The 24,328-nt window shown below is 44.0% G+C and overlaps 1 protein-coding gene across 3 annotated transcripts in view; it reads left to right on the forward strand.

Moving 5' to 3' along the window:
- Positions 1–24,328, forward strand: part of Nrde2 (NRDE-2, necessary for RNA interference, domain containing) — a 47,857-nt gene that overhangs the window by 12,915 nt on the left and 10,614 nt on the right. The window contains exons 4-9 of one of the 3 annotated variants that reach the window (XM_017795242.2): positions 5,578–5,727; positions 13,590–14,040; positions 15,297–15,702; positions 17,635–17,768; positions 20,856–20,976; positions 22,863–23,038. In XM_017795242.2, coding sequence (XP_017650731.1) covers positions 5,578–5,727; positions 13,590–14,040; positions 15,297–15,702; positions 17,635–17,768; positions 20,856–20,976; positions 22,863–23,038 — 1,438 coding nt within the window. Of the gene's footprint in view, positions 1–5,574; positions 5,728–13,589; positions 14,041–15,296; positions 15,703–17,634; positions 17,769–20,855; positions 20,977–22,862; positions 23,039–24,328 lie in introns of all 3 variants that reach the window. The other 2 variants (XM_008821748.3, XM_029557985.1) reach the window with 2 other exon arrangements.

The following is a 24,328-nucleotide window of genomic DNA, read 5'->3' on the forward strand; positions in this document are numbered from 1 at the left end:
GTGGTGTTTTAAATGTGAATGGTTCTCTCTTTATTGTTGCCATGTGTTGAACATTTGAATGATTTTAGCCAGTCGATCAAAAGAGAAGTCTGCTGTGTAGCAGAGTAGTCCTGAACATCGGATCCTCCTGTCTCCGTGTCTTAAGTGTTGGATTACAGGTGTGAGCCACCATACTCGGTCTGATTTGGGATTCTGAAAGATGGCACATGTTCCATGTCATGGGATGTGAATCTGTGCCTTGGTAGCAGACCGATCCACACTTACAGAGAGGAACAGACACATCTTCCTCGTTGCCTTGGTGTGGTGTTAGGTAACTCCTGTACACACTTGTACACATGCTTTTTTCTTGCTTAAAGTTAATGCAGCTCTTAAATAACGGCTTTTGTTCTTTTCCTTTGCTTATTTCTCATGTCTTTGGACCTACTGGATTGAGTTCCCTTTCCTTCTTCCCATATCTCATTCTGCCATCTACCTTGAACAGAGTGCTTAAGTTATTCCCAGAAGGTCTCAGCGGAGCATTTCCTTTCTGCTGAGTTGGACATCCTGCTGCATAGAATGGAAAGTTAGCAGGTGTAGATGGCTTGTGGTAGAGCTACCTGCATTAGTTACACACGTTGTTGCTGTGATAAAATACCCTGACAAAAGCAGCTAAAGGGAGGAAAAGTTTATTTACAGTGCAGAGACTTCACTGTGCAGGAGCTGGAGGCAGCTGCTTACATTGTGTCTGAGGTCAGGAAGCCAAGGGCCTGAAGTGACTGCTCTGTTCCCTTCCACTGTTTAGTCTGCCAGGACCGGGCCTATGCTTGGTACAGTCCCTTTGAGGGTGGGTCTTCCCACCTCAGTTAGCCTAATAAAGAAATGTCTCACAGGCATGCCTAGGGGCTTTGCCTCCTTGGTGATTCTAGATCCTGTTATATTGATAATCAGTATTTTTCTTTATTAAATTTTTTGGATTTATTTTTATTTTATGTGTATGAGTGTCTTGTCTGCATGTATCTAAGTGTACCCATGTCATGTAGTGCCTAGATGAAGGCAGAAGAGGGCATCAGATCTCCTGGAACTGGAGTTATGGGTGATTATTAGCAATCATGTGGGTGCTGGGAACCAAACCTAGGTCCTCAGAAGAGCAGCCAGTGCTCTTAACCACTGAGCCAGCTCTCCAGCCCCAACAGTCAGTATTAGCCATAACACTACCTAAATTCTATCTTAACCTTTTTCTTTTCTTTGCTTCAGTGTTTTGGAAGATAGAACATTTAAATACATGTCCAAGGCATACAGAAAAAAGTAGTGCTATTGAGATTTTTGCCTCTCTTCAGGGATTATTTACTTTGTTGTGTGCTTGGGAGTCTGGTTGATGTCAAGAGAACTCAGTGCTTGAGCAGGTCTGGAGCCTGGCCCTCTGTTTCCATCAGAGGCAAACAGTAGTCTTCCGGGATCCCAGCAGTGGCATCTGATGCATGGGAAGAGTGCAGGCCTCTGTGGCTCAGAAGAGATTTATTTAGCATTGTGTATCTCAGGGACCATGCCTGTGACCTGTGCTTGTTTGCAGGAGGGAAATGACGTTTGGTCAAAGGCTCATAATTAGACTGAGCTCAGGAGGCAGGGGTCATGGGTGCCTTGCTTACTACTGTTCTCTGGCTCTCATCCCTTGATGTAGGGCCTGATATGGGATATTTTTGCTATATGAATTATTGAATATGTTGTTGATATTCTAATTTTTTTGTGTGTGAATTGTGTGCAGGTGTGCATGTATGTGTGAGGCCAGAGGTCATATTGAGTGTTCTTCAGGTGTCATCCATCTTGGGTTTTAAAAATTAATTAATTCATTTTTATTTTATGTGTATGAGTGTTTTGCCTGTGTGTAAGTGCAGCATGTATGTGCAGTACCCACAGAGGCCAGAAGAGGGCATCAGATTCCCTTGGAACTGGAGTTACTGGCAGTTGTTAGCTGCCATGTGGGTGCTGGGAACTGAACCCGAGTCAGCCATTGCTCTTAACTGCTGAATCATCTCTTTAAGCCCTCTCTCCCCCTTTTAAAGATAGGGTCTTGTACCAGCCTGGAGCATGTCAAGTAGTCAAGACTAGGCAAGCCTGCCACCGAGATCCAGGGATCCATTTCTGCCTGTGTTTTCTTCCCCAGTGCTGGGATTTTAAATGTATGCCATCATGCCCAACTTTTTAACCTGGGTTGTGGGAGTTGAACTCAGGTTCTCATGCTTACATGACAAGCATTTTACTGGGCTAACCCCCCCTCCCCAATTTACTTTTTAAAGGTCTTTAAACTTGAATGTCTTTAAAATAAGCGACTTTGTTGCAACTTCTGAAAATGATGATGATGATGATTATCATTAGAGACAGGGTCTCCCTATAGCTCCAGCTGTCCTGAAACTCACTGTGTAGACCAGGCTGACCTTGATCTCACAGAGGTCCACCTGCCTCTGCTTTCTGAGAAGCCCAGCTCAGCTTCTGAAAACTTTTATTTATATCTCCCTTCCTACAGCTGAGGGAAGAGTTTGAAAGATTGTTAACTTCATCCTTTGATTAGCCATGTCAGAGAGGATCTTTCTGACCTTTGAGACTGGATCTCATGTAGCCCAGGCTGACTTGAAGTCCTGCCTCCACTTCCCCAGTGCTGGGATTATAGGCATATACCACCACATCCAGCTTCAGTCTCTTAATAGTGTTTGGTCCAGATGGCCTTTTATTGTTGGGGCGTGTGTGTGTGTGTGTGTGTGTGTGTGTGTGCGCGCGCGCGCGCGCAGGCTGGAGGTCGATATCTGGTGTCTTTATCACCTTCCCTCCTATCTTTTGAGACAGGGTTTCTCACTGACCCTGGAGCTCACCGATTGGCTAGACTGGCTTGCTAGGGAGCTCCACAGATCTTTCTGTTTCCACCTCTGAGTGCTGGACTTACAGTCCATGCTGCTGGCTGTGCTGGCTTTTTATGTTGGTGCTGGCCATCTGAGCTCAGGTTCTTAGGCTTGCCCAGGAAGTACTTTATATACTGAGCCATCTTCATTCCTAGATAAGGAATTTTATCTATTCCCTAGGTAAGATTTTTTTTTTTAGATTACTTTAGTAAACTTTACTAAGATAAAATAGATTGTTTTAAACTTTCTTTTTTGTTTTCTCACTAACTTCTTTAATCTCTGTGGAGAAGTTGACTTGGCAGAAGTGTTTGTTTCCACATAGCAGGGTCTCAGATTTTAGTGATTTGTGAATATCTTTCCACATGTCAGGAAAATGGGTTCATGGAGGGTAGCATACTTTATGGGATTCTCCTTCAGGGGATTGAGGGACAAATTCCCCAGACAGCCACTAATTGACCTGTTTCCTGGGATGAGTTCTTCACCACAAAGTAGAGGCAGCTCCTCTGTACACACTACTGAGACCACATCCGGCTTCCTGACCTTGGTGCTCAGTAGGGAAGAGACGGGCGCTTGTTTCCCCCTTGGAGGTGGTCTGCAGCTGGGTTCATTCCTCTCTGGGTGCATTGTTCTCTCCAGTGGAGTCTCCCTCCTTTTGTTGCCTCTTCTGTTCTGTAGAGAAACCCACAGTTCTTTAGGCAGCTGCATCTAAATCATTGTTTTTATTTTGCATGTATGAGTGTTTTGCCTGCATGTATGTAAGTGTATCACATATATACAGTGCTTGTGGAAGCCAGAAGAGGCCTCTGGATCTCCTGGAACTGCAGTTATGGGCAGTTGTGAGCTGCCATGTGGGTGCTAGAACTGAACCTGGATCCTCTGCAAGAGCAATAAGTGATCTCTCTTAACTGCTGAGCCGTCTCTCCAGCCCCATCACTATATATTTTAATACAAGGCTTGCCATTCAACAAATACTGAGTAGCTATTTTGTGTCCCTGAAATACTATTTTATTCCCTACCAAGAATTATTTAGAAGTTTTCAGAATCTTTAGTTCTGTCTGGGCAGATCTACAAAACAAAGATGGAGCAACAGTTATGGCTGTTTTGACTGCTGCGGCAGCTTCTTGTGTCAGCAGCATTATGGTTAACTTCTTCAGAGAAAGGAAGATGCCAGAGGCCAGAAGACCTTCCTTCCCTCTCACTCAACTCCTAAGAGGTAGTTCCTTTTATTTGTATCTGAGCCAAACATTTGCCATTCCACACATTGACTTCAAGAGGTCAATAAGGGTCTTGTCTTAGCTTTATAATTCTGCCCTTTCTGTGGGAGGTCCAGACAGTATACATCCCAGATGATGTATACTGTCTGGGATGAGACCATGCCATAGTGACATTGGAGACACAGAAATTCAGAATTATGGCATATTACTTATTTTTTTGATTTAAAAATTTTATGTGTATGAGTATTTTTGCCTGCATCTATGTAAATGCATTGGTGTGTGCAGTGCCTGTGGAGGCCAGAAGAAGGCATTGGATCCCCTGGAACTGGAGTTATAGAGGTTGTTAGCTGCCATGTGAGTGCTAGGACCCTAACCCAGGTATTCTGCAAGAGCAGACAGTGCTCTTAACTGCTGAGCCACCTCTCCAGTCCACCCCCTCTCCCCATTTTAAAACAGTACTCAGTTGGCATAAAACATTTGAGGCTTTTAAAATAAGTTAGGGAAAGTAAGATGGCCCACTTTAATGTGTTTCTCACCATTTGATATGTGGCTTTTCCCTCTGCTTTGTGCTCTAAAGTGTTTTGGAGCAGAAATATTTCTTTCCTAAACAGTCTTGTTTATAATACATTTGAAATTGTACTTATAGGCATTTAAGTGAATATTATATTTATTGTGGTTCTGGACCCTGGGCCTCATGCATAGTAGGCATGTACATTACTACCACTGAGCTATGTAGCCTGTGCTTTTGTTTTTTTTTTTTTTTGAGACAGGGTCTCATTAAACTACCCAGGGAGGCTTTGAACTTTTGATCTCCTGGCACTGTCTCCTGAGTAGCTGGGATTATAGGTCTATGCCACCAGTCCTGGCTTAAACAAAATATTTAAAAAGAATGCCTATATCCTTCAGGTTAATTTCTGGGATGACTTCTTTTCTTGGTAAAGTGTCATTTAGTGGTTGTAGGTTTTGCTTATTTTAAAAGCTTTTTCTGGTGGCAAAGGCCCTCTCTATTGTATGTGTGATTATATATGTACTGGGTGTGTTTGATGCCATGCGGGGTATGCTGGTCATCAGATTGGCCTGTGGCCATGTTTGTGGGTCATTTTCTAGATTGCTAATTGATGTAGGAAGTCCCAGCTCACTGTGAGTGGTGCCATTCCTGGGCAGGTGGGCCTGGCCTATATAAGAAACATAGCTAAGCAAGCCAGGGGAGCAAGCCAGTCAGCAGCATTCCTCTGTGGTCTCTGCTTCAGTTCCTACCTCCTGGTTCCCCCCTTGAGTTCCTGCCTTGACTTCCCTCAGTCATGGATTGAGCTGGGAGTTGTAAGATGAAATAAACTGTTTCCTCACCAGGTTGTTTTTGGTAATGATGTTTATCACAGCAACTCAAAACTAGAATGTGGGGTTTGAAAGGTTTAACGTTCATATTTCTGGAAATGCTCAAAATGTTGCTGCAGTGTTTTTGAAGTTCCTGTCCCTTTCTCTTTGTCCAGCAGTCAAGGACATAATGCTGCTGCTGATACAGGACATTGCTCCATTTGGTTGGAAGACATTCAGAGTTTGACAGGAGAAGTCTTCAGAACAGATAAAAAACCAGATCCTGCCAACTGGGAGTACAAGTCTCTGTACCGAGGGGATATCGCAAGGTAATATTATAGTAAGCCCTGTTTTTTTTTGCTTTGGAAGTAACGTCTTTCTTTGAATTCTCTCAGCACTGTCTGTCTGTCTGTCTCATAGATTCTGCTGAGTTTTGCCTGTTGTTGAGTTGTGAAGGCACATGTCTCTTCTATATTCTGAAATGAAAGCGGAAGCCGGGAGGTGAGGTTGGGTTAATTTTATCCCTGGTGCAAAGCATAGCGTAGTGCCTGACAGAGTAGGTGTTCAGTAAGTGTTTGTTGAATGAATGAATCTAAAAAACCTTATAATAATTAATTGCAGCAGAGTATCTGGACACCATTTGGTGTAATCTATATGCCATTTTAAAAAGTGGCAAGAGCATTTTTATTTATCCAGCCCCACACATATGCCTTTTAAAAAATGACATTTGATGATAATGACTTTTTCAAATTATTTCTAGCTTATATCACCGTAGGATCATAAAAATAGGTGGTGGTAGCCGGGCATGGTGGCGCATGCCTTTAATCCCAGCACTCGGGAGGCAGAGGCAGGTGGATCTCTGTGAGTTCAAGGCCAGCCTGATCTACATAGTGAGTTCCAGGACAGCTGGGGCTACAGGGAAGACCCTGTCTCAAAAAGACCAAAACAAACAAACAAACAAACAAACAAAACATGTATTGGTTTGGGAACTTGTCTCTTTTGGCAGCATATGGCTCCTTTGATGACAGCATTATCACCCGTTTTCCGTGGTTCAAACTCATGCCTCCCTGTCAACATACCCTGGAATTTGAACTTTTCCCCTACAATCTGTCAATCAAAAATATTTGAAAAAATGTGTGGGGTGGCTCATTCCTGTAGCCCCAGCTACTTGTAAGACTGAAGTAGGATTGTCAATTTGAGGTAATCCTAGGCAACTTAGTTTGACTCCCCCATCTCAAACAATAATGGTAACAAAAACAAAATGTGAGTTTTTACTGAACTCCTATAGATGTTTAGTATTTTGCAGGTAACTTAGAATATAAAGGACAGTAAAACATGACTTGTTCCCAGCTTACAGTCTTGAAAATCAAAGGTTGAGGACCATGGGATTTAAGGCATCATTATTCTTTTTTGTTTGTTGGTTTCTGCTTTAAGTTCCCCTATTTAGCTCAGGCTGGCTTCAGATTGACTGTGTAGCCCAGGCTGAACTCCTGCCTGAGTTTGGAAAGTATTAGGGCTACAGAAGTGTATCACCACGCCTGGCTGAGATTGTTCTTTTTAGGCCACTGATCAATTTCAGTTTCCAGTGCCTCACTGCACCTCTACTGGTTCATCCTGAAGGATCTTCACCGTGGAAACACTCCCAACTGAACTGTCCTTCATGAGGAATTTGTCTCAGTTGTTTCCAGTGCAAATGTAGCCCACATGCTGTTGTCTAAAACCTCATGGCTGAGAATAAATAATCCAACTATTTAAAATGTATTCATGTATTTTTGGATTATTTCTTCATCCTCCAGATGAAGACACTGAGGCACAAATGGTGCTGTGGTTTGAGTATAGTTTGTCCCATCACAATCACTGATTAGTCCTCAAAGACTTAAATTTTTCTTTTCTGTTGTAGGCCTGCCTAGGGATTAACCTAGGGCCCTTGACCTGCTAGGCAGGTTCTCCATCACTGAGTCACATCCCCAGCTGTTTTGTTACTTTCTTGGTTTTTTGAAATGGGTCTTGTTTTCTAGACCAGGCTGGTCTAGAACTCACTGTATAGTTTAGGCCGGCTTTAGACTTAATCCTCCTACCTCAGTCTCCCAAGTAGTTGGTATTACAGACTTGAACCACCAGGCTCAAATCCGAAAGTCTTATATTAAAGACATTAAAAAGATGGAAAGCTAATCTGACAATGGTGTTTAGGGATAGGACTTTGTGGGGAGGTGATTAAATTAGATTATAGGGTAGAGCCCTTAGTAGGATTGAATCCCTGGGACTTTATAAAGAGAAAGGGAGAGACCAAATCACAGCACATGATACGGTATAATCAAAGGGGGCCTGAAGCAGTGTGCAGCATCCTGATTGTTTGGGCTCTGGCCTCCAAAACTGTGAGCCAAAATAAACCTCTTTTCTTTGTGAAGTAGTCTGGCCTCATACTATCACAGCATTGTGACAGTCATGCAAAGCTGACTGATACGGACAAATTTAGTGATTTGATAAGTTTACCCAGGCAGTCAGTGATGGAGTCATTGTGAGGGCTGGTGGAAGTGGAGGCCACCGAAGGAAAAGCAGATGTAGTTGCCTGGCCTGCTCACTCTGGGCATGAGTAGGTTCAGACAGTGTGCTTCATTTAACGTGTTTGCCGTCTTCCTTTTCTTCTTGCACCCTTACCTCTCTTTTCATTGATTTGATTTGAGATGAATTTGTTTAGATTAAGGGTCCATATAATGTCATTCATTGAAATTCCAAAGGTCCCTGCCTCTGGAATTCAAGTGGAGGCCAGTAGATTATCAGATAAGGATTTTATAGGAAAACTGCCTTCATTTAGGGAAATACTGCATTAAATTAGATTCCAGGTCCTCTTTATTAAGATTTTAGAACAAGTGATAAAGTAGATATACTAATAGGGTAGAGGAGTATGGAAAGAGTTAAATTATGACACACCCATACAGTGGAATGGTTTGAAACCCACAGAAATTATATTGGGGCTGGCAAGATAGCTCAGCAGGTAGAGATGCTTGCCACAGAGTCTGACAACCTGTTAGATCCCCAGGACTTACCTGGTGGGAGGAGAGAACTGCCTTCCATATGTCCTCTGACCTCCACGTGTGCCCATGCACATACACACTAAATAAATGTGATTTTAAAAATTATAGTCTTTAAAACTAATTGTATAGAGAATGCTTGAAAGTAATGAGGAAGGCTTGAAGCTATATGATAACTATTTTTAAAAGGTTGTAAGGCCAGGCGTGGTGGTGCACACCTTTAATCCGAGCACTTGGGAGGCAGAGGCAGGTGGATCTCCATGAGTCTGAGGCCAGCCTGGTCTCCACAGGGCCACAGGGAATCCAGGTCAGCTGTGGCTACAGGGAGATCCTGCCTCAAAAAGACCAAAAGAAAAAAAGGTTGTAAGGTGCTAGAGAGACGGTTCAGCAGTTAAGAGCACCAGCTGCTCTTGCAGAGGACCCAGGCTCAGTTCCCAGCACTTCCATGGCAACTAACCATCCAAAACTCCAGTTCTGAGGTCCGAAACTCTTCTGGCCTCTGCAGGCATTGCATGACACAGGTACACTTACACGCAGGCAGAGCACTCATACACATTATCTAACAATAAATAAAAATTTTAAAGAAGGTTTTATGTGTGTAGATATGGCTGTATCCAGAAGCGTGTGTCTGAACTAGTGATGTAAGCCAGTAGGATTCCTGTTCTCTCTTCACACCTTCATTTACTTTGCTATAGGAAATGCCACGGTTACTTTTAAATTAAATCAGAAAACCCAGTAACATTTAAAAATACTATGTGAATATTTTAAATACTATGCATCTTTAATCAGTTAAAATAATATTAGGAAGCAAGACATGATGTTGCATGCCTGTAATCCCAGTACTCAGGAGGCTGAAGCAGGAGGCTTACAAGTTGCAGGCTAGCTTCACCTACATGGCCAAATTTAGGCCAGCCTGGGCTACATGGTAAGATCCTGTCTCAAAAGAAAAAAAAAGTAGGAGACAGAATTAGCTTTTTACTTGTAGTCTGTTCCTTAGAGTACTAGAGGCTTATTTTGAGTGTCCTTAGCACTGTTTTGTCTCATCACATCTTCATTATGCTTGTGGTGCTGAGGGTCTTCTTGCACATGCTCAGTACACACTACCACAGAGGCGCATTCCATGCCCTGTGATAGAGTGAGGCAATCTAGGAAGAATTGAGAGGAGGATAGAGAAGGAATTTACTTTCTCTTTTCTGATGCTATAACAAAAATCCCTGTGTCTACATAGTTGAGGGCAGAAGTTTATTTAGTCTACATTTGGAGACCAGGAAGTTCCAGAGTGTGGTACTGGCACCTGCCTTGTACCTGGTGAAGGACTTCTTGCTGCATCATAATGTGGAGAGGGGATTACCGGGGGAGACCGGGCAAGGTCAGCTCATGTCTCTCTTCCTTGCTTCTAAAGCCGCCACTACTGCATGGTGTCTCTACCTTGATGAACTTATCTAATTCCTCTCCCAAAGGCCCACTTCTAATCCCAGCAACATAGGGGTTTGGGGAGCATGTTTAAATATGAGTTTCTAAGAGGACATCACAAAAATATCTGAGAAAACCAATTTAAAGAGAGATTTCTTAGCTAGTGCACACCTTTAATCCCAGCACTAGGGAGGCGGATCTCTGTGAGTTCAAGGCCAGCCAGGTCTCTATAGCGAATCCAGGCCAGCTGTGGCTATAAGGAGACCCTGTCTCAAAAAGACCGAGGGGAAATAAAAGAGAGGGATTTCTTTTGTCTCATGGTTTCCGAGGTGCCACTTCCATAGCACATCACAGTGGTGAAGGCATGGTGGGACAGCAGTTCAGTCATTGTGGCCCAGAAGCAGAGAGAGAACACTTGTTTTTTAAAAATTTTTATTTATTATTATTTTTATTTTACGTGCATGCTTGTATTGCCTGCATGTAGGTAAGTGCACCCGTGTCATGCAGTGCCCTCAGAGGTCAGAAGAGGCTGTCGGATCCCCTGGGACTGGAGTTACGGACAGTTGTTAGCTGCCATGTGGGTGCTGGGATTCGAACTTGGGTCTTCTACAAGAACAACCAGTGTTCTTAACGACTAGGCCATCTCTCCAGCCCTGAGAGAGAACATTTGTACCAGCTGGTTTCTCCTTTGTGCTCTTTGATCTCATTGAGGCCCTCTGCCTGGGATGGTGCCACTCACATTCAGGGCAGATCTTCCCTTCTTCACAGACTTGGCCAGGAGTGTGCTTTCACAGACTTTCTAGCCCCCCCACCCCTCACCCCCTCATCAGGCCTCACCCCTTTGCAGTCCTTTTCCCTGGATGCAGAGTTGATAGGAAAGCTGTGCTGTGACCTTGTAGTTCTCTTCCTCCTCTCAGCTTTGAGACGACCTTGAATTACAGCTTCACTATTAGCGCCTTGTGAGTTCTAGCCCTAGTCTAGGTCTTGTGTGGAGCTTGCCCATCCCAAAATATCGTAAGAGTCAGAAACTTCTTTTTCTTTTGGAACTGAAGGTCTGTGTCTGTGTCCTATTTCAGGGTCACGTCATGGCTACCTATGGCCATGAGCCCAGAGTTCTTGTAAAGGTTAATTCTGTGTCAGCCTTTATTTTACAAACTCTTTTATGTGTTACAACACTAAATGCTTCTCATTGTAAGCAAGCTAACAATCTGGATTAGCCATCACAATATTCAAACCATGTTGGGTTTAAGAGGACTTGTATGCAGATTTGGGAAAACGTTTCCCTGACTTGGAACGCACTGCACTTAAGCAGTGATGGAGTGACAAGCACCCAGACAGGCATTGTCACCAGTGGAGAGTGAAAGGAAGTGAGAGAGCCCTGGCTGGCCAAGGCTGTCTCAGGCTGAGCTGGAGGTGGAGCCAACAGAGGATGGGGTACTTCTTTTCTGACCTTTCCTTTCCACGTGGTGTTTTATTGTGCAAAATTTCAAATAAACGGCAAGGTAGAAAGACTATACTCACGCAGTCCTTGACATTCTACCTCTAATTCCCACTTGTTTCCTCACCCGTGTCCATCAGTCCATCTGAATTTTCGATGCATTTTAAATATTTATTATTTTAATTTTATGTGCATGAGTATATTGCCTGCACCTGTGTCGTGCAGTGCCGTGGAGGTCAGAAGAGGGCTTCGAATTCCCCTGGAACTGGAGTTAAGGATGGTTCGTAGCCGCCATGTGGGTGCTGGGAATCGAACCTGGGTCCTCTGCAAGAACAGTCAGTGCTCTTAACCACTGAGCCATCTCTCCAGCCCCTGGATGCATTTTAAAGTGAGCCACAGACAATACGCTACTCTTTAAAACTTCAACATGCATATTAGTAATTAGAATCCAGTATTTATTCAGGCTTTTTTCTTCGGATTTAAAATTTACATGCAGCGTGATGCACAAATCTTCACTCTTGAATACTGACAAGAGTATTGATAAATAACGTTTGCCTGTGTAAGCACAACCTCTGTGAAATACAGGACGCCATGAACATTTCCCCATGCTGCTCTCCAGGCAGCCATACCCCACCCCATGGGTCCCAGGGGCAACCTGGGCTCATGTTTTTCTCACCATCAGTTAGTTTTGCCTGACTAGAATGTCTTGTGAGTGGAGTCATTCAGTATGTACTTCTTTGTGCCTGGCTTCTTTCACGAAGTGTGGCGTTTCTGAGGTCCATCATATGGTGCTGATTAGTAGTTTGTCTGCTGTTGCTGCTGGTAGCGTTCTGCTTTATGGCTCCACTATTTTATGGCTTTACTGCTCGTGGCTTATGCTTTCTCCTCTTGGACACCTGGATTCTTTCCAGTGTTTGGCTGCTGAGAACATTTGTGCACAAGTCTTTGCGTAGATGTGTGGTTTCCTTTTTCTTGGGTAAATACCTAGCAATAGAATTGCTGGGTCATAGGGTAGATCTGTGTTTCAATTTTTAAGAAACAGTTACCCCGCCTTTTCCCAAAGTAATGATGTCAGTACATTTCCACCAGCAGCATATGAGAATTGTGGTCGTTTACTATACTTGGGGTTGTTAGTCTTGAGAATTTTAGTTATCTTGGGTGTGCTGTGACCCCAGCATGGTTTCAATGGATACTGAGTATGTTTTTGCATGTATTTTGGCCATTCATGTCTTGTGTGAAATTTTGGTTCACATCTCTGGCTGCATTTTTAAACTGAGTTGTTTGCTGACATGCATACAGAGAGTATACAGTTTTCTTTGGTTTTTGCTTGTGGATGCCTGCATGTTCCACAAAAGCACTTTAGAACCCAACCTCTTTGCTCTAGAGTATTATAGAATAACCAAATGTATTTTCATTTGACATGCCTTTTTAAGGATTAAAAAAAGATCTTAGGGGCTGGAGAGATGGCTCAGTGGTTAAGAACACTGACTGCTCTGGCAGAGGACCCAGGTTCAGTTCCCAGCACCCAACATGGTGGCTATGAACTGTCCTTAACTCCAGTTCCAGGGGAATCCGAAGCCCTCTTCTGACCTCCGCAGCACTGGACTGACACGGGTGCACTCACATACATGCAGGCAATACAGTCATACACATGAAATAAAAATAAACAAACAAACAAAAAAACGCTCTTTAGTCAGTGTGGTGCTGTGGAGGTCAGAAGAGGGCTTCGGGTTCCCCTGGAACTGGAGTTAAGGATGGTTCGTAGCTGCCATGTGGGTGCTGGGAATCGAACCTAGGTCCTCTACAAGAGCAGTCAGTGCTCTTAACCACTGTGTCATCTCTCCAGCCTGGGATGTTACCTTCTTAAGTAGGGAGCTAGAGCACAACATTGGGGAAAAAGGACTGGCCTAAGAGACATGATATAGGCTCCCAGATCTTAGGACGCTTATCTTAGAACAGTGTGAAAGGGGGTAATCATTTCTGCCTTGCCTGTCACATATGACTGCAATAATCAGATGACATCATGTATGTGACAAACCTTTACAAAGCTCCAGAGAAATATAAAGTACTAAGATTGAGAAGGCATGATCTTAAATTGATAGAGATGTTAACAGGATTGAAATGTCATAGGAAGAAGGCAAGCCATGCAGAATAAAACCTATTGCTGATCCTCGTGTAGCTCGGAATAGATGCACTGTGAAAGGAGGCGGGAGGGAACCTGTGTAACAAGAGTCGGGTCTCATGAACCGTCAGCCACACACAGGTGCCACACCTTGTCTCAGTTCCTTGTCTTCTTTTTTCCACTAAGATACAAGCGGAAAGGAGACTCCTGCCTGGGTATTAACCCTAAGAAGCAGTGTATATCTTGGGAAGGGGCTTCTGCAGCAAAGAGGCGCTCACACAAGCAACTGGAGCGTTATTTTACCAAGAAGAATGTGGGATTGATGAGCATCGATGGAATGGCTGTGAGCAGTAATGCTGAGCCTCTGTCCTCTGAGCCAGCCACCTTTATTCCAGTGAGGGACTCTGCTGATGTGGCTGTTCCTGGTACCACATGGTTGAATCCTCTGGGGATTTATGATCAGTCAACCACACAGTGGTTACAAGGACAGGGTCCAACAGAGCAAGAATCCAAGCAGCCAGACTCACAAGAAGACAGGGAGAGAGCTGTTCTTAAGGCCAGAGTAGAGGAGTTTAACAGAAAGGTTCGGGAGAATCCTCGGGACACTCAGCTGTGGATGGCATTTGTGGCTTTTCAGGTAAGTGTCACTGTCCTGGTTCTTAGAATGGTGTTTCTGATTTAGGGCTGAGCCATTTATTCTGCAGGGTCTCTGTTGCCCAGGGTGGGCTTGAACTTGCCATTTTCCTTCCTCTGCCTCTTAGGTGTTGGGATCATAGGTATGCAGTACCATGTGTGGTCCCGTAGCCCTTTTTGAACTTCTCTGACTAGTCCTGGCACTGACTTCTCCTTAGGTTAGTGTTTGTCCTGAGCTTGCTCACAGTCCAGTGAGGAAGGCTGATGTGAGGAATAAGTGCAGCATGGAGTACACGTAGTACCTGGGAATGGAACAAAACTGGAGTAGGATATTTATTTTTGGAGGAGAGGTCCTCACACCTGCTAGATAAGCAGCGTACCACTGATTAAGACCTCCTAGGAACAGAATTTGGAGAGAAAAGGGGTGGTATTAGGCAAGGTGAGGTCCTCTCAGACCACACAGGTAACGGGCACAGAGTTGTAAGTGGTCGGGGCTGCTCACGGTTACCTGGTTAGAGGTGTGTGCTCCCTTCTTACATAGGATTGTTTTTGTCGTTCATTTTCAGCCACTCATAACAGTTAATAGACTTGGGCTGTTTTATTGGTAAAGTTAGCTCTTACCTTTATAAAGCACTGTTTGCTAGTTATTCTTGTGTAAATCCATGCGAAGAACAGGGTGGGAAATGGGGAGATGACTGTTTAAGAGCACTTGCTATGCGATCATGAGGACTAGACATTAGCTCCCAGCACCCATAGAACAAAGCTGGCACTCCTAGCATACCTGTTACTCTGTCTTTGAGAAGGGGTAGAGATAGGCATCCCTGTGGGGCTTGTTGGCTTCCAGCCTAGCCAAGAAAATGTAAGCCTCAAGGTTCAGGGAGAGACTCTGTGTCAAGGAAATACGGCCGAGAGTGATAAAGGAGGACACCTGACGCCCTCTTCTGGCCTCTAAGTGCATGCAGGCATGCATACTTGCACACACAATGTGCACATACACACACATAAATAATAAATCTTTAGAAAAAGAATGACAGGACACAGTTCTGTGAGGTGAAATAAAGACAAAACATGCTAGGCGTCACAGACACCTAGGAACTGTGTGTTTACTAAATGTAGTTGTAGTAAGTTAGAGGCCATCAACAAAGTTTTCCTAAGAGTTCATTTTGAAAGGCTCAAAACCCATTGGGAGTGTAGTGCACTGCCGAAACCTAGGAGCACATGGGTCTGTTTGATCAGTAAGCTGGTGTGTTTGCTGTTGAGGACGAGGTGATGAGGAGCCCTGGCCTGTATGCCCTTGAGGAAGGCGAGCAGGAGTGGCGGAAGAAGTCCCTGAAGCTCCTCCTGGAGAAGAAGCTGGCAGTGCTGGAGCGGGCCATTGAGAGCAACCCGAGCAGCATGGACCTGAAGCTGGCCAAGCTGAAGCTCTGCGCTGAGTTCTGGGAGCCCTCCATGCTTGTCAAGGAGTGGCAGAAACTGATCTTCTTACACCCCAATAACACAGCCCTGTGGCAGAAATATCTTTTGTTTTGCCAGAGCCAGTTCAGCACCTTTTCAATATCAAAAATTCACAGTTTGTATGGCAAATGCTTGAGCACTTTATCTGCCGTGAGGGATGGCAGCATCTTGTCTCACCCTGCGGAGCCTGGCACGGAAGACGCCATGTTTGGTAAGGAGAGAAGTCTGGTTGTGTGGGAGGGGTTTTATTTTTGTTTGTCTTTAGGTTTATTTTAGAAAAGTCTAAGTTCTTAGAACAGATTTTTTTAAGTGTTATGACTCTTGTTAATTTAAGACTCCCCTCCAGCTCACAGGGGGTGGTAGGAGTGTTAGAGCCAGCCAGAGTTAGGACAGTAGGACTGGTAAGAAGTTCCACCAAGTGGACAGGCTCCAATCTCTTATCTACTTTGGCTGCCGGTGACTTTACGTGCAGAGACCTCCAGTTACAGAGTCTCTGGCAGTGAGGTATGTGAGATGCTCTGCTTACTACATACATGTAAATGACTGGAATGGTCTTGCTCTTAATGTTTTTGGTGTGTCCCCAAGAAGCCTGATGGATTACAGGAGCCAGCCTGCATTGTGCGGTAGCTGGAGAGTGCCACTCTTCAGCTCAAGGCCTGGATTGTCCTTTGGCTCTGGTGTGATACTGGGTAGATTCCTGACCTGTTCAAGCATGTTTCTTCATCAGAAACAATAGGATTAACATGTGCCTGCCAGGACTATAGTACACGTTAAGTGACATAATATATGATGAGCCTGTTCCATGTGTGGCACATGATAAGCGTGATTAAGTATTACCATTTCCATATAGACACATAAAGAGATTGCTGTACAAATAATAAGCATTTACTGCACTGACATAAAGGGTCTTGTATTTGGGGCTGGAGGGTATAGCTCAGTGGTGGGGTATATACTCAACATACATGAGGCCCCAGGTTTAATCCCTAGCACCAAAAATAAAATGTATGACACAGAATTTTTTGTTGTTGTTGATACTTGAAACAGGGTCTTCCTATAGCCCCAGCTGGCCTGGAACTTAATATGTAGACCAGGTTGGCCTAGATCTCATAGAGATCCACCTGCCTCTTGCCTCCTGAGTGCTGGAATTAAAGGCTTGTGCCACCATGCCTGGCAGAATTTGTATGTAAGTATGTATTTATTTATTTTTTATAAAATAAGCCGGGCATGGTGGTGCGTGTCTTTTTTTAAAAAAAAATTTTATTTATTATTTTTATTTTATGTGTATACATGTATTACCTGCATGTAGGTAAGTGCACCCATGTTGTGCAATGCCTGCAGAAGACAGAAGAGGCTGTCGGATCCCCTGGAACTGGAGTTACGGACAGTTGTTAGCTGCCATGTGGGTGCTGGGATTCAAACCCTGGTCTTCTGCAAGAACAGCCAGTGTTCTTAACCACTGAGTCATCTCTCCAGCCCCCCACAATTTGTTTTTAAAGAGTCTCATATTTGATATTGTTTGTAATGCACTTACATATCTTAGTGCTATTTAATAAATGGGATTATACCACTTTTTTTTTTTTGGTCTTTTTGAAACAGGGTTGGAACTCACTACGTAGACCAGGCTGGCCTTGAACTCACAGAGATCCACCTGCCTATGCCTCCCAAGTGCTGGTGGGATTAAAGGCATGTGCCACCACACCCAGCCTAGGATTATACCTCTATTAAGATGAGCCTAACATGCCAAGTGAGGAATCTTGGTTTGAACTACTGTGAGAATTGCTGGTAGATAATGCCATCTAGTGACAGTTGAGTAGATTGAGTTCTGATCTTCGTCTCATAGAAATGGATGACATTGCTTTTCTACCATTGCTCTTGTAGCAGTGAGCTTTGACTATTTGACAGCTAACAATCTTCTGCCTTATTTTTTAGATTATATAGTTATTGTTAATATTGTATTCTGTGGTAGTTTCATGCAAATATTAGAACAACAGTATTAGGATTGCAGCACTGTTTTTATCCTTTTGACTCCAGACATTGGCTATATGACAGTGGTTTCTGGGTGTCCAGTTGCATGTTGAGAAGTCACATTTTCTGCCTTTGTGGTGTCAACAGAGCACTCTCCCTTTCGCTCTCCTGTTCGCAGTGCTCTTTCTTCAGCAGTGCCACTTTCTGCGGCAGGCTGGCCACTCGGAGAAGGTCATCTCTTTGTTCCAAGCCATGGTTGACTTCACCTTCTTCAAGCCTGACAGTGTGAAAGAGCTGCCTACTAAAGTACAGGTACTGGGCTCTGCTGGCATGTTTTCTCTCTCTCTCTCTCTCTCTCTCTCTCTCTCTCTCTCTCTCTGTCTCGCTCTCACTTTCCCTCTCTCCCTCCCCTTTCTCTCTCTCTCTCAGAAATATTCCAGTGAACCAAGAAAAGTTCCTTCATGAAAGTAGTGGACATATCTGATAGATGAAAGAGGATTCTCTCCTATTCTATCCTTCCTCCCACGGTTAAAAATTCACTGATAGCCTTCCTTTTCTCCTCCCTCCCTTCCTCCCTCCCTCCCTCCCTCCCCTTGTTTAAATGCAGGGTTATCCTCACAGTCATTATGCCATTTAAAGAATTTCTTTGATATATTTATTTTTATTTTATGTATATGAGTATTTGCCTCCATGTATGTAAGGGTACCACATGCAGTCCCTGTGGAGGTCATAAGAGGGCATCATGTCCCTTGGAACTGGAGTTTAGAATGATTGTTAGCTGCTATGTGGGTGCTAGGAACAGAACCTGGGTCCTCTGCAAGAGCTCCTAACCACTGAACCATCTCTCCAGCCCCTTCATGCCATTTTAAGGCACATGTCACTCTCTCTAAGTCTTGTCTGGGTCTTGCCTTGCTACCTTTCCATAGCCTAAAATCTGTTTGAATTGTGAATGGAATTAAATTGTTATATGAAATTATAACAATCCTCATCAAGTAGGGGTTCATCTTTTAGGTGACAAGAAAACATTGCCAGTGTTTATTATATGAGGTGACAAAATGAGCTATGTGTATGCGGGAAACAATCCTTTCCATTTTTCTACTGTAGAAAACTGCTTTCTGCATTGTGAAAGGTTCTCGGGGAAGATGGAGAGACTGTCTGAATTTATGGTGACCTTTTTTTTGAGACAGTTCTCCCTGTAGCCCCAGCTGGCTTTGACCTCACAGAGATCCACCTGCCTTTGCCTCCTGACTGCTGAAATTTAAAGGTGTGCCCCATTGCACCTGGTTATGAGCTGTATTTTTGAGAAGCTAAGGGTTGTCATCATGAATTGCCAGTAAAGACCATTTTTGTCATGGTGCTGTGCTACCTTTAGACAAAGTTAGGTTAAAGAATTACACCTGTTAATATTATGTAGTCAATTGCTTATAAGCTATACAAAGCAATGTTAAGATGTGCTTTGGTATTTTAAGAATATGTCATCCTTCAGCAGTGACCCCAATCGACTATAAAGCTACAGTAGGTCAGATCTGAGACCTCCTATCCCTGTCCTTCTGTTGAGCCTCTTGGTCTGTGATGAGAACAGTTATTGGTGGAAAGGTACTGTTTACAACTGTGGTATTTCAAGAACCACTGCTCTGCAGTGTCAGAGCCCCTGATCCATGGTGCCGAGCTGTTAAATACAAATGGCACACATGTTTCTGAAGCATTTACACACCAACATCAAAATAAAGCTGCCTAACAACATTCCATATTGCCTGAGAGATGCTGTTACCATAAACACAAATAACATAACACAGAACAGTCTAGTGTCACTGATCTGCTTCTGAGGAATAAAGAAATTGGTTGTAAACATTGTACTATTTTAAAAATTGTTTTTTCTTGAATGTATCTTCTAAATTGTTTTGGCAGTACGGCCTGACTCTAGGCTCCACCCTTGACAGGCAGTGATGCACTTCTTTCTGTCACTCTTACAAGAGCTGACCAGTCCATTTCTTGAGGCTGACTGGCCATTGCTTGGCATCCAAAGCCCATGTCGACATACTCTGCCCTACGGTGACTCTCACAAGGATTGCACTTCTCCAGGCGTGTGTGTGGAGTGCCCAGGCTCCAGCTACATGATCCTGTGACTGTCAGTCTATGATGTACCCTTAGGAAACTTGCTTGTCTTAAAAAAGTTTCTCCAAAAAGCTTTTGTGAGAGTAGATTGTTGGTTAACTTTTTAAGATGTATTTTTTTTATGTATTTTTATTTTATGTGTTATGTTTTGCCTGCATGTATGTGTGCCATGTGTGTGTAATACCCATGGAAGCTAGAAGACGGTGTCACATCCCCTGGAACTAGTTACAGATGGTTATTAGCTGCCACGTGTGTGCTGGGAACAGAACCCAGGTCTTCTGCAAGAGCAGCCAGTGCTCTTAACCACTTCACTGAGCTATTTCTCCAGACCCTGTTGGCTAATTTTTTTTTTTTTTTTTTTTGGTTTTTTTTTTGAGACAGGGTAGCCCCAGCTGGTCTGGAACTCACTAAGTACACCAGGCTGATCTCAGTCTCACAAAGATCAGCCTGCCTCTGCCTCTGCCTCCTGAGTGTTGGCATTAAAGATGTGCAACAGCACACCCTGCTGGTGGCTAACTTTTAAAGTCCTGTTGCTAGTTGATAACATAGTCCTGCTCAATCTGTTCTTGGGGGATGGTTTGCTGCCTCTGGGAGCTGATTTCCACACTGCAGATCTAATGACAGAGTGATGGAAGAGGGCCTCATGGGGCCAGGCTTTCATAATGCACATGGCTTTATTCAGTGGCTACCTCCCTTCTACATGTCAGTGCCCAAAGCATTTACTGAGTTCCTATTATGTGTTGAGCACTGTGCCAGGTGTTAGGAAGAAACAGTTACCTAAGATGTAGTTGTCCCCTCAAGAGCTGTCTGTTCTGTTGAAATTTTAAATTCCTTTTCTTTCAAAATGTCTTGAAAGCAACATGACTTGAGGTCATCAGTGGCTATGATGGTACTAGAGGAACGGAGTGAGACTGCCCTCAGGATCAGAACTTGGAAATGAGTCCTTTCCTACCTAGCTGTAGGCCCTGGTCACCAGACCTTTATTAGTCTTATAACCTGACCTCCAACAGGTCATTCTTTTGCCCTTACCATATTTGATGCCAACACTCAAGTGTGCGTACTATGGCAGAGGTAGAGTGATGGGGGCCATCGTGGAGGCTGCCTGCACACTGAATAATTGATTTTCCTGTTCTGTGGTGTGTATCAGGTACAGACTTAAACACTGACAATGAACATGGTTTTAGGGATCCCTGGTTCCCCTGATACCCACCAGTGCTTATTCTGCCTAATGGTTCTGCAGTTATGACGTGGTAGTCCTAACTTTCATTTTTTAAACCTGAACAGGTAGAATTCTTTGAACCCTTCTGGGATAGTGGTGAGCCCCGGGCTGGGGAGAAGGGAGCCCGAGGCTGGCGAGCATGGATGCACCAGCAGGAGCGGGGTGGCTGGGTGGTCGTCAACCAAGGTAAGCTACCTCTCGGTAAATAGAGGTATGCCTTTTTCTTCTGGGTTTGTTTTTCCATCTTCATGAGTGTTTCTCTGTATGAGCTGTTTATCGGCTGCTTAAGAACATTGTATAAACATCAAGATGTCGAAAGTACATAATGTGAACATCATGGCAGAATAAACTGTCTTTCCTTGGAGGCTATGAACACTCCCATTCTCCCAGGATGCAGTGCTCAGAGGGTCTGTGTACTTCCAGGGGAAGGGCTTTTCTGAGCTGCTCCCTCCTCTGCTGCCCATTTTTTACAAGGCAGTCTTTCTGTTCTTTTGGTAATGTTCAGACTAACAGTTCTTTGAAAAATTCTTGTCTCTTTAGGAAGATTACAAAACAATTATTACTGGCAGTTGTGATTGTCATTCTGCCTGACAGCGAAGTGCTGTCTAGTTGTACACTCCTAGCATAGAGCTAACCAACAGAAAGAGAACGCAAACCTCATCTCTGCTGCAGATCTTGTAGTCACAATTGAAACAGTAAGAAGAGGGCTGTGAACATGGGTATGCAATAACTGAGTCTTTTTCAGTTCTTTTGAGTATATATTCAGAAGTAGAATTGCCCAATTGTGATAATTCTTTAATTCCTTGAACTACCTTACTGTTTTTTTATTATGACTAGCACCATTTTATATCCCACCACCGGTGCCCAAGGGGTCCAGTTTCTCCACATCCTCCACAGTGCTTGTTTTCTGTGTAACTTCTGGAGAGACACTCATTTAGGACAAGTCTCCCAAGATCCTCTATTGTTGCTTGTGTCAGTAGTTGGTTCACCTCCATGCTGAGCAGTAGTTTAGATAAGCCACAGCTTCTTTATTCAGCTGCTCTGGGAATCTGGGCCGTTTTATTTTGGTAGGTGTTATAAGGCTACTCTGAGCATGAATATAGTTTTTTAAAAAAAATGTATTTTTCTTTATTATTTTTATTTTATGAGTGTGTTGCCTGCATGTATGTGAGTGCACCCATGTCGTGCAATGCCGCGGAGGTCAGAAGAGGGTGTCGGATTCCCCTGGAACTGGAGTTAAGGACGGTTCGTAGCCACCATGTGGTGCTAGGAATCGAACCTAGGTCCTCTGCAAGAGCAGTCAGTGCTCTTAACCGCTGAGCCATCTGTCCAGCCCCATGAATATAGTTTTTTTGTGTGTGAACCTAGGTTTTCATCTTTCTGTAATTCTGATAGGTGTCTGTTAGTTTTATAAGCAACCGCTAAACTCCATGTGTGGTTGTTCCATTTTTTTAATGACATTTTTACTTTTTAATACCGAGCTTTGCAGGCAACTGTGACTGCTTTCATTCTGCGTGGTAAAACTTAGGAAACAAAATGAAATAAATTATTGGATAAGTCAGAATGAATTATAAAGCCACTGACTAAAAGTCTGGATGGGTTAAGGAAATCTAAACCAGTGCTGTCATTAAATTCTATTTAGTCTGTGTTGTCCAAAACAATGACTTCTAGCTACGTTTTATTCTTAAAGGGAATTTAAGTGAAACAAAATTAAGAATTCAATTCCTTTATTAATAGGCTGCATTCAGTGCCCAGTAAGTCACCTGAAGCTTGTGGCGATGATATTAACACAGACTGTTTCCATCATCTCAGGAAGTTCTTTTGGACATTGTTGCTCTAGAATGCCATTCCTTCTTCATGTAATAGCATTAAAAAATCGTCTCTTTCCATCCTTTATCTGCCTGTTTTTCCTGATCCTCCCTGCTTATAGGAGAGGCCGTGAGCCAGGGAGGTGGCATGGCTGATCCATTTGCATGCCTCATGCCCACCTGTACCTGGCACAGCAGGCTGATGGATATTGGTGATGGTTTTATTTACTGCTCTGGTGAACTAGATGTTCCATTCTTGCCTAGACGAGGATGATGATGAGCCAGAAGAGGAAGAACAGGAGATAAAAGACAAGACTCTGCCCAGGTGGCAGATCTGGCTTGCTGCTGAACGTTCTCGAGACCAGAGGCACTGGCAGCCTTGGTGTCCTGATAAGACCAAGAAGCAAACTGAGGATGACTGTGAGGATCCTGAGAGACAGGCATGTACCCTTCACCACAGTAAGAAGCTGACTGTGGGTCTTTGCCCCCATCACATTCCTATTGTATCTGGCTGTCTGAAAGGAGGACTCCCTAGCACCTGGCCAGCTAAGGAAGTGGACTCCTGCTCTGGCCTGTGTCTCAGAAAACTTCATTCTTGCCAGTATCAGGGCAGAAGTTCATTGACTGCTGGTTATGGGGGAGAAGATGGTATTTGGCCAGATAGATATTTTGCTTTGAGGGATGGTAAGGTCTCATGGTCACCCCTCTAGAGGTTGCCTTCCAGATCATTTAATTAATTTTTTATGTGGCACTCCATGGTTCTAAAAACTCTATTACTGTCCTAGATTCTTTAATTGTGTCTACTCCCTACCTCACTCTTGGATCCATGGAGATGTAGCAGGTAGATCTGACTCTGAAGGACAGGAGACAGGATGGAAAAGCCATTGGGACAGTTTGCATGTGCTTTTTTTAAACAAAAAGATACATACTTGTGTGTGCGTGTATGTGTGTTTCAGTATATACTCACATGCGATGTGCCTATGCACATACATAGAGGCCAGGAGAGGGTGTCAGGTGTCCTCCTCTCACTTTCCACTTACTCCTTTGAGGCAGAGTCTCGCCCTAAACCTGGGGCTCACATTTTCTGGGCTAGGCTAGAAGCCAGCAAACACCAGTGGTCCTTACGTCATTACCTTTGGACCTGGGGTTACAGGCATGTGCAGATGCCTGGCTTGTTTTGTGGGGGCTGAGAGAGAGAATCTCTGGTCCTCATGATGGCAAACCAAGTGCTCTTAACTCCTGAGCCATCTCTCCAGCACCCACATCCCCATGTACTTCATCTTAATGGAGAAGTAGCTAGTGCTGACCCTCATGTCATTAAGGGATTTGATACCTCTTGCTGTTTGGTGGCTGGCATCTCTGGAGATTTTAAGTTAAAATGAAGAAGTACTGCTGTGAGTCTGGAACTGATCCAGTTTCACAAGATTTCAGTTCTGTTGTGTGGTGTATTAGGTGTTGTGTGTATGGATATGAGGTTTTTTTCAGTAGTGAGGCTCTATGGCCCACCGTGCAGGTGAGGTGCCTTGAGGGGTGGGTTGCCTGTTTGTTGCCTGTCACATGGGCCTACATGCTTGTCCCATGGTGAGTGCGCAGGTGTGGATGTTATAGGGCTGTCTGGTGCTTGAAGGACCAGAGTGCTGGTAGCATTTGAGGTGGTGGTACAAGGAGTGGCCAGACTAGAGTTAGACACAGAAGGGTGGGCCAGAAGCAGCAGCAACCAGGGAAACCTC

This window comes from Nannospalax galili, unplaced genomic scaffold, assembly GCF_000622305.1.
Source record: "Nannospalax galili isolate Female #2095 unplaced genomic scaffold, S.galili_v1.0 scaffold107, whole genome shotgun sequence".
NCBI classification, from domain to species: domain Eukaryota; kingdom Metazoa; phylum Chordata; class Mammalia; order Rodentia; family Spalacidae; genus Nannospalax; species Nannospalax galili.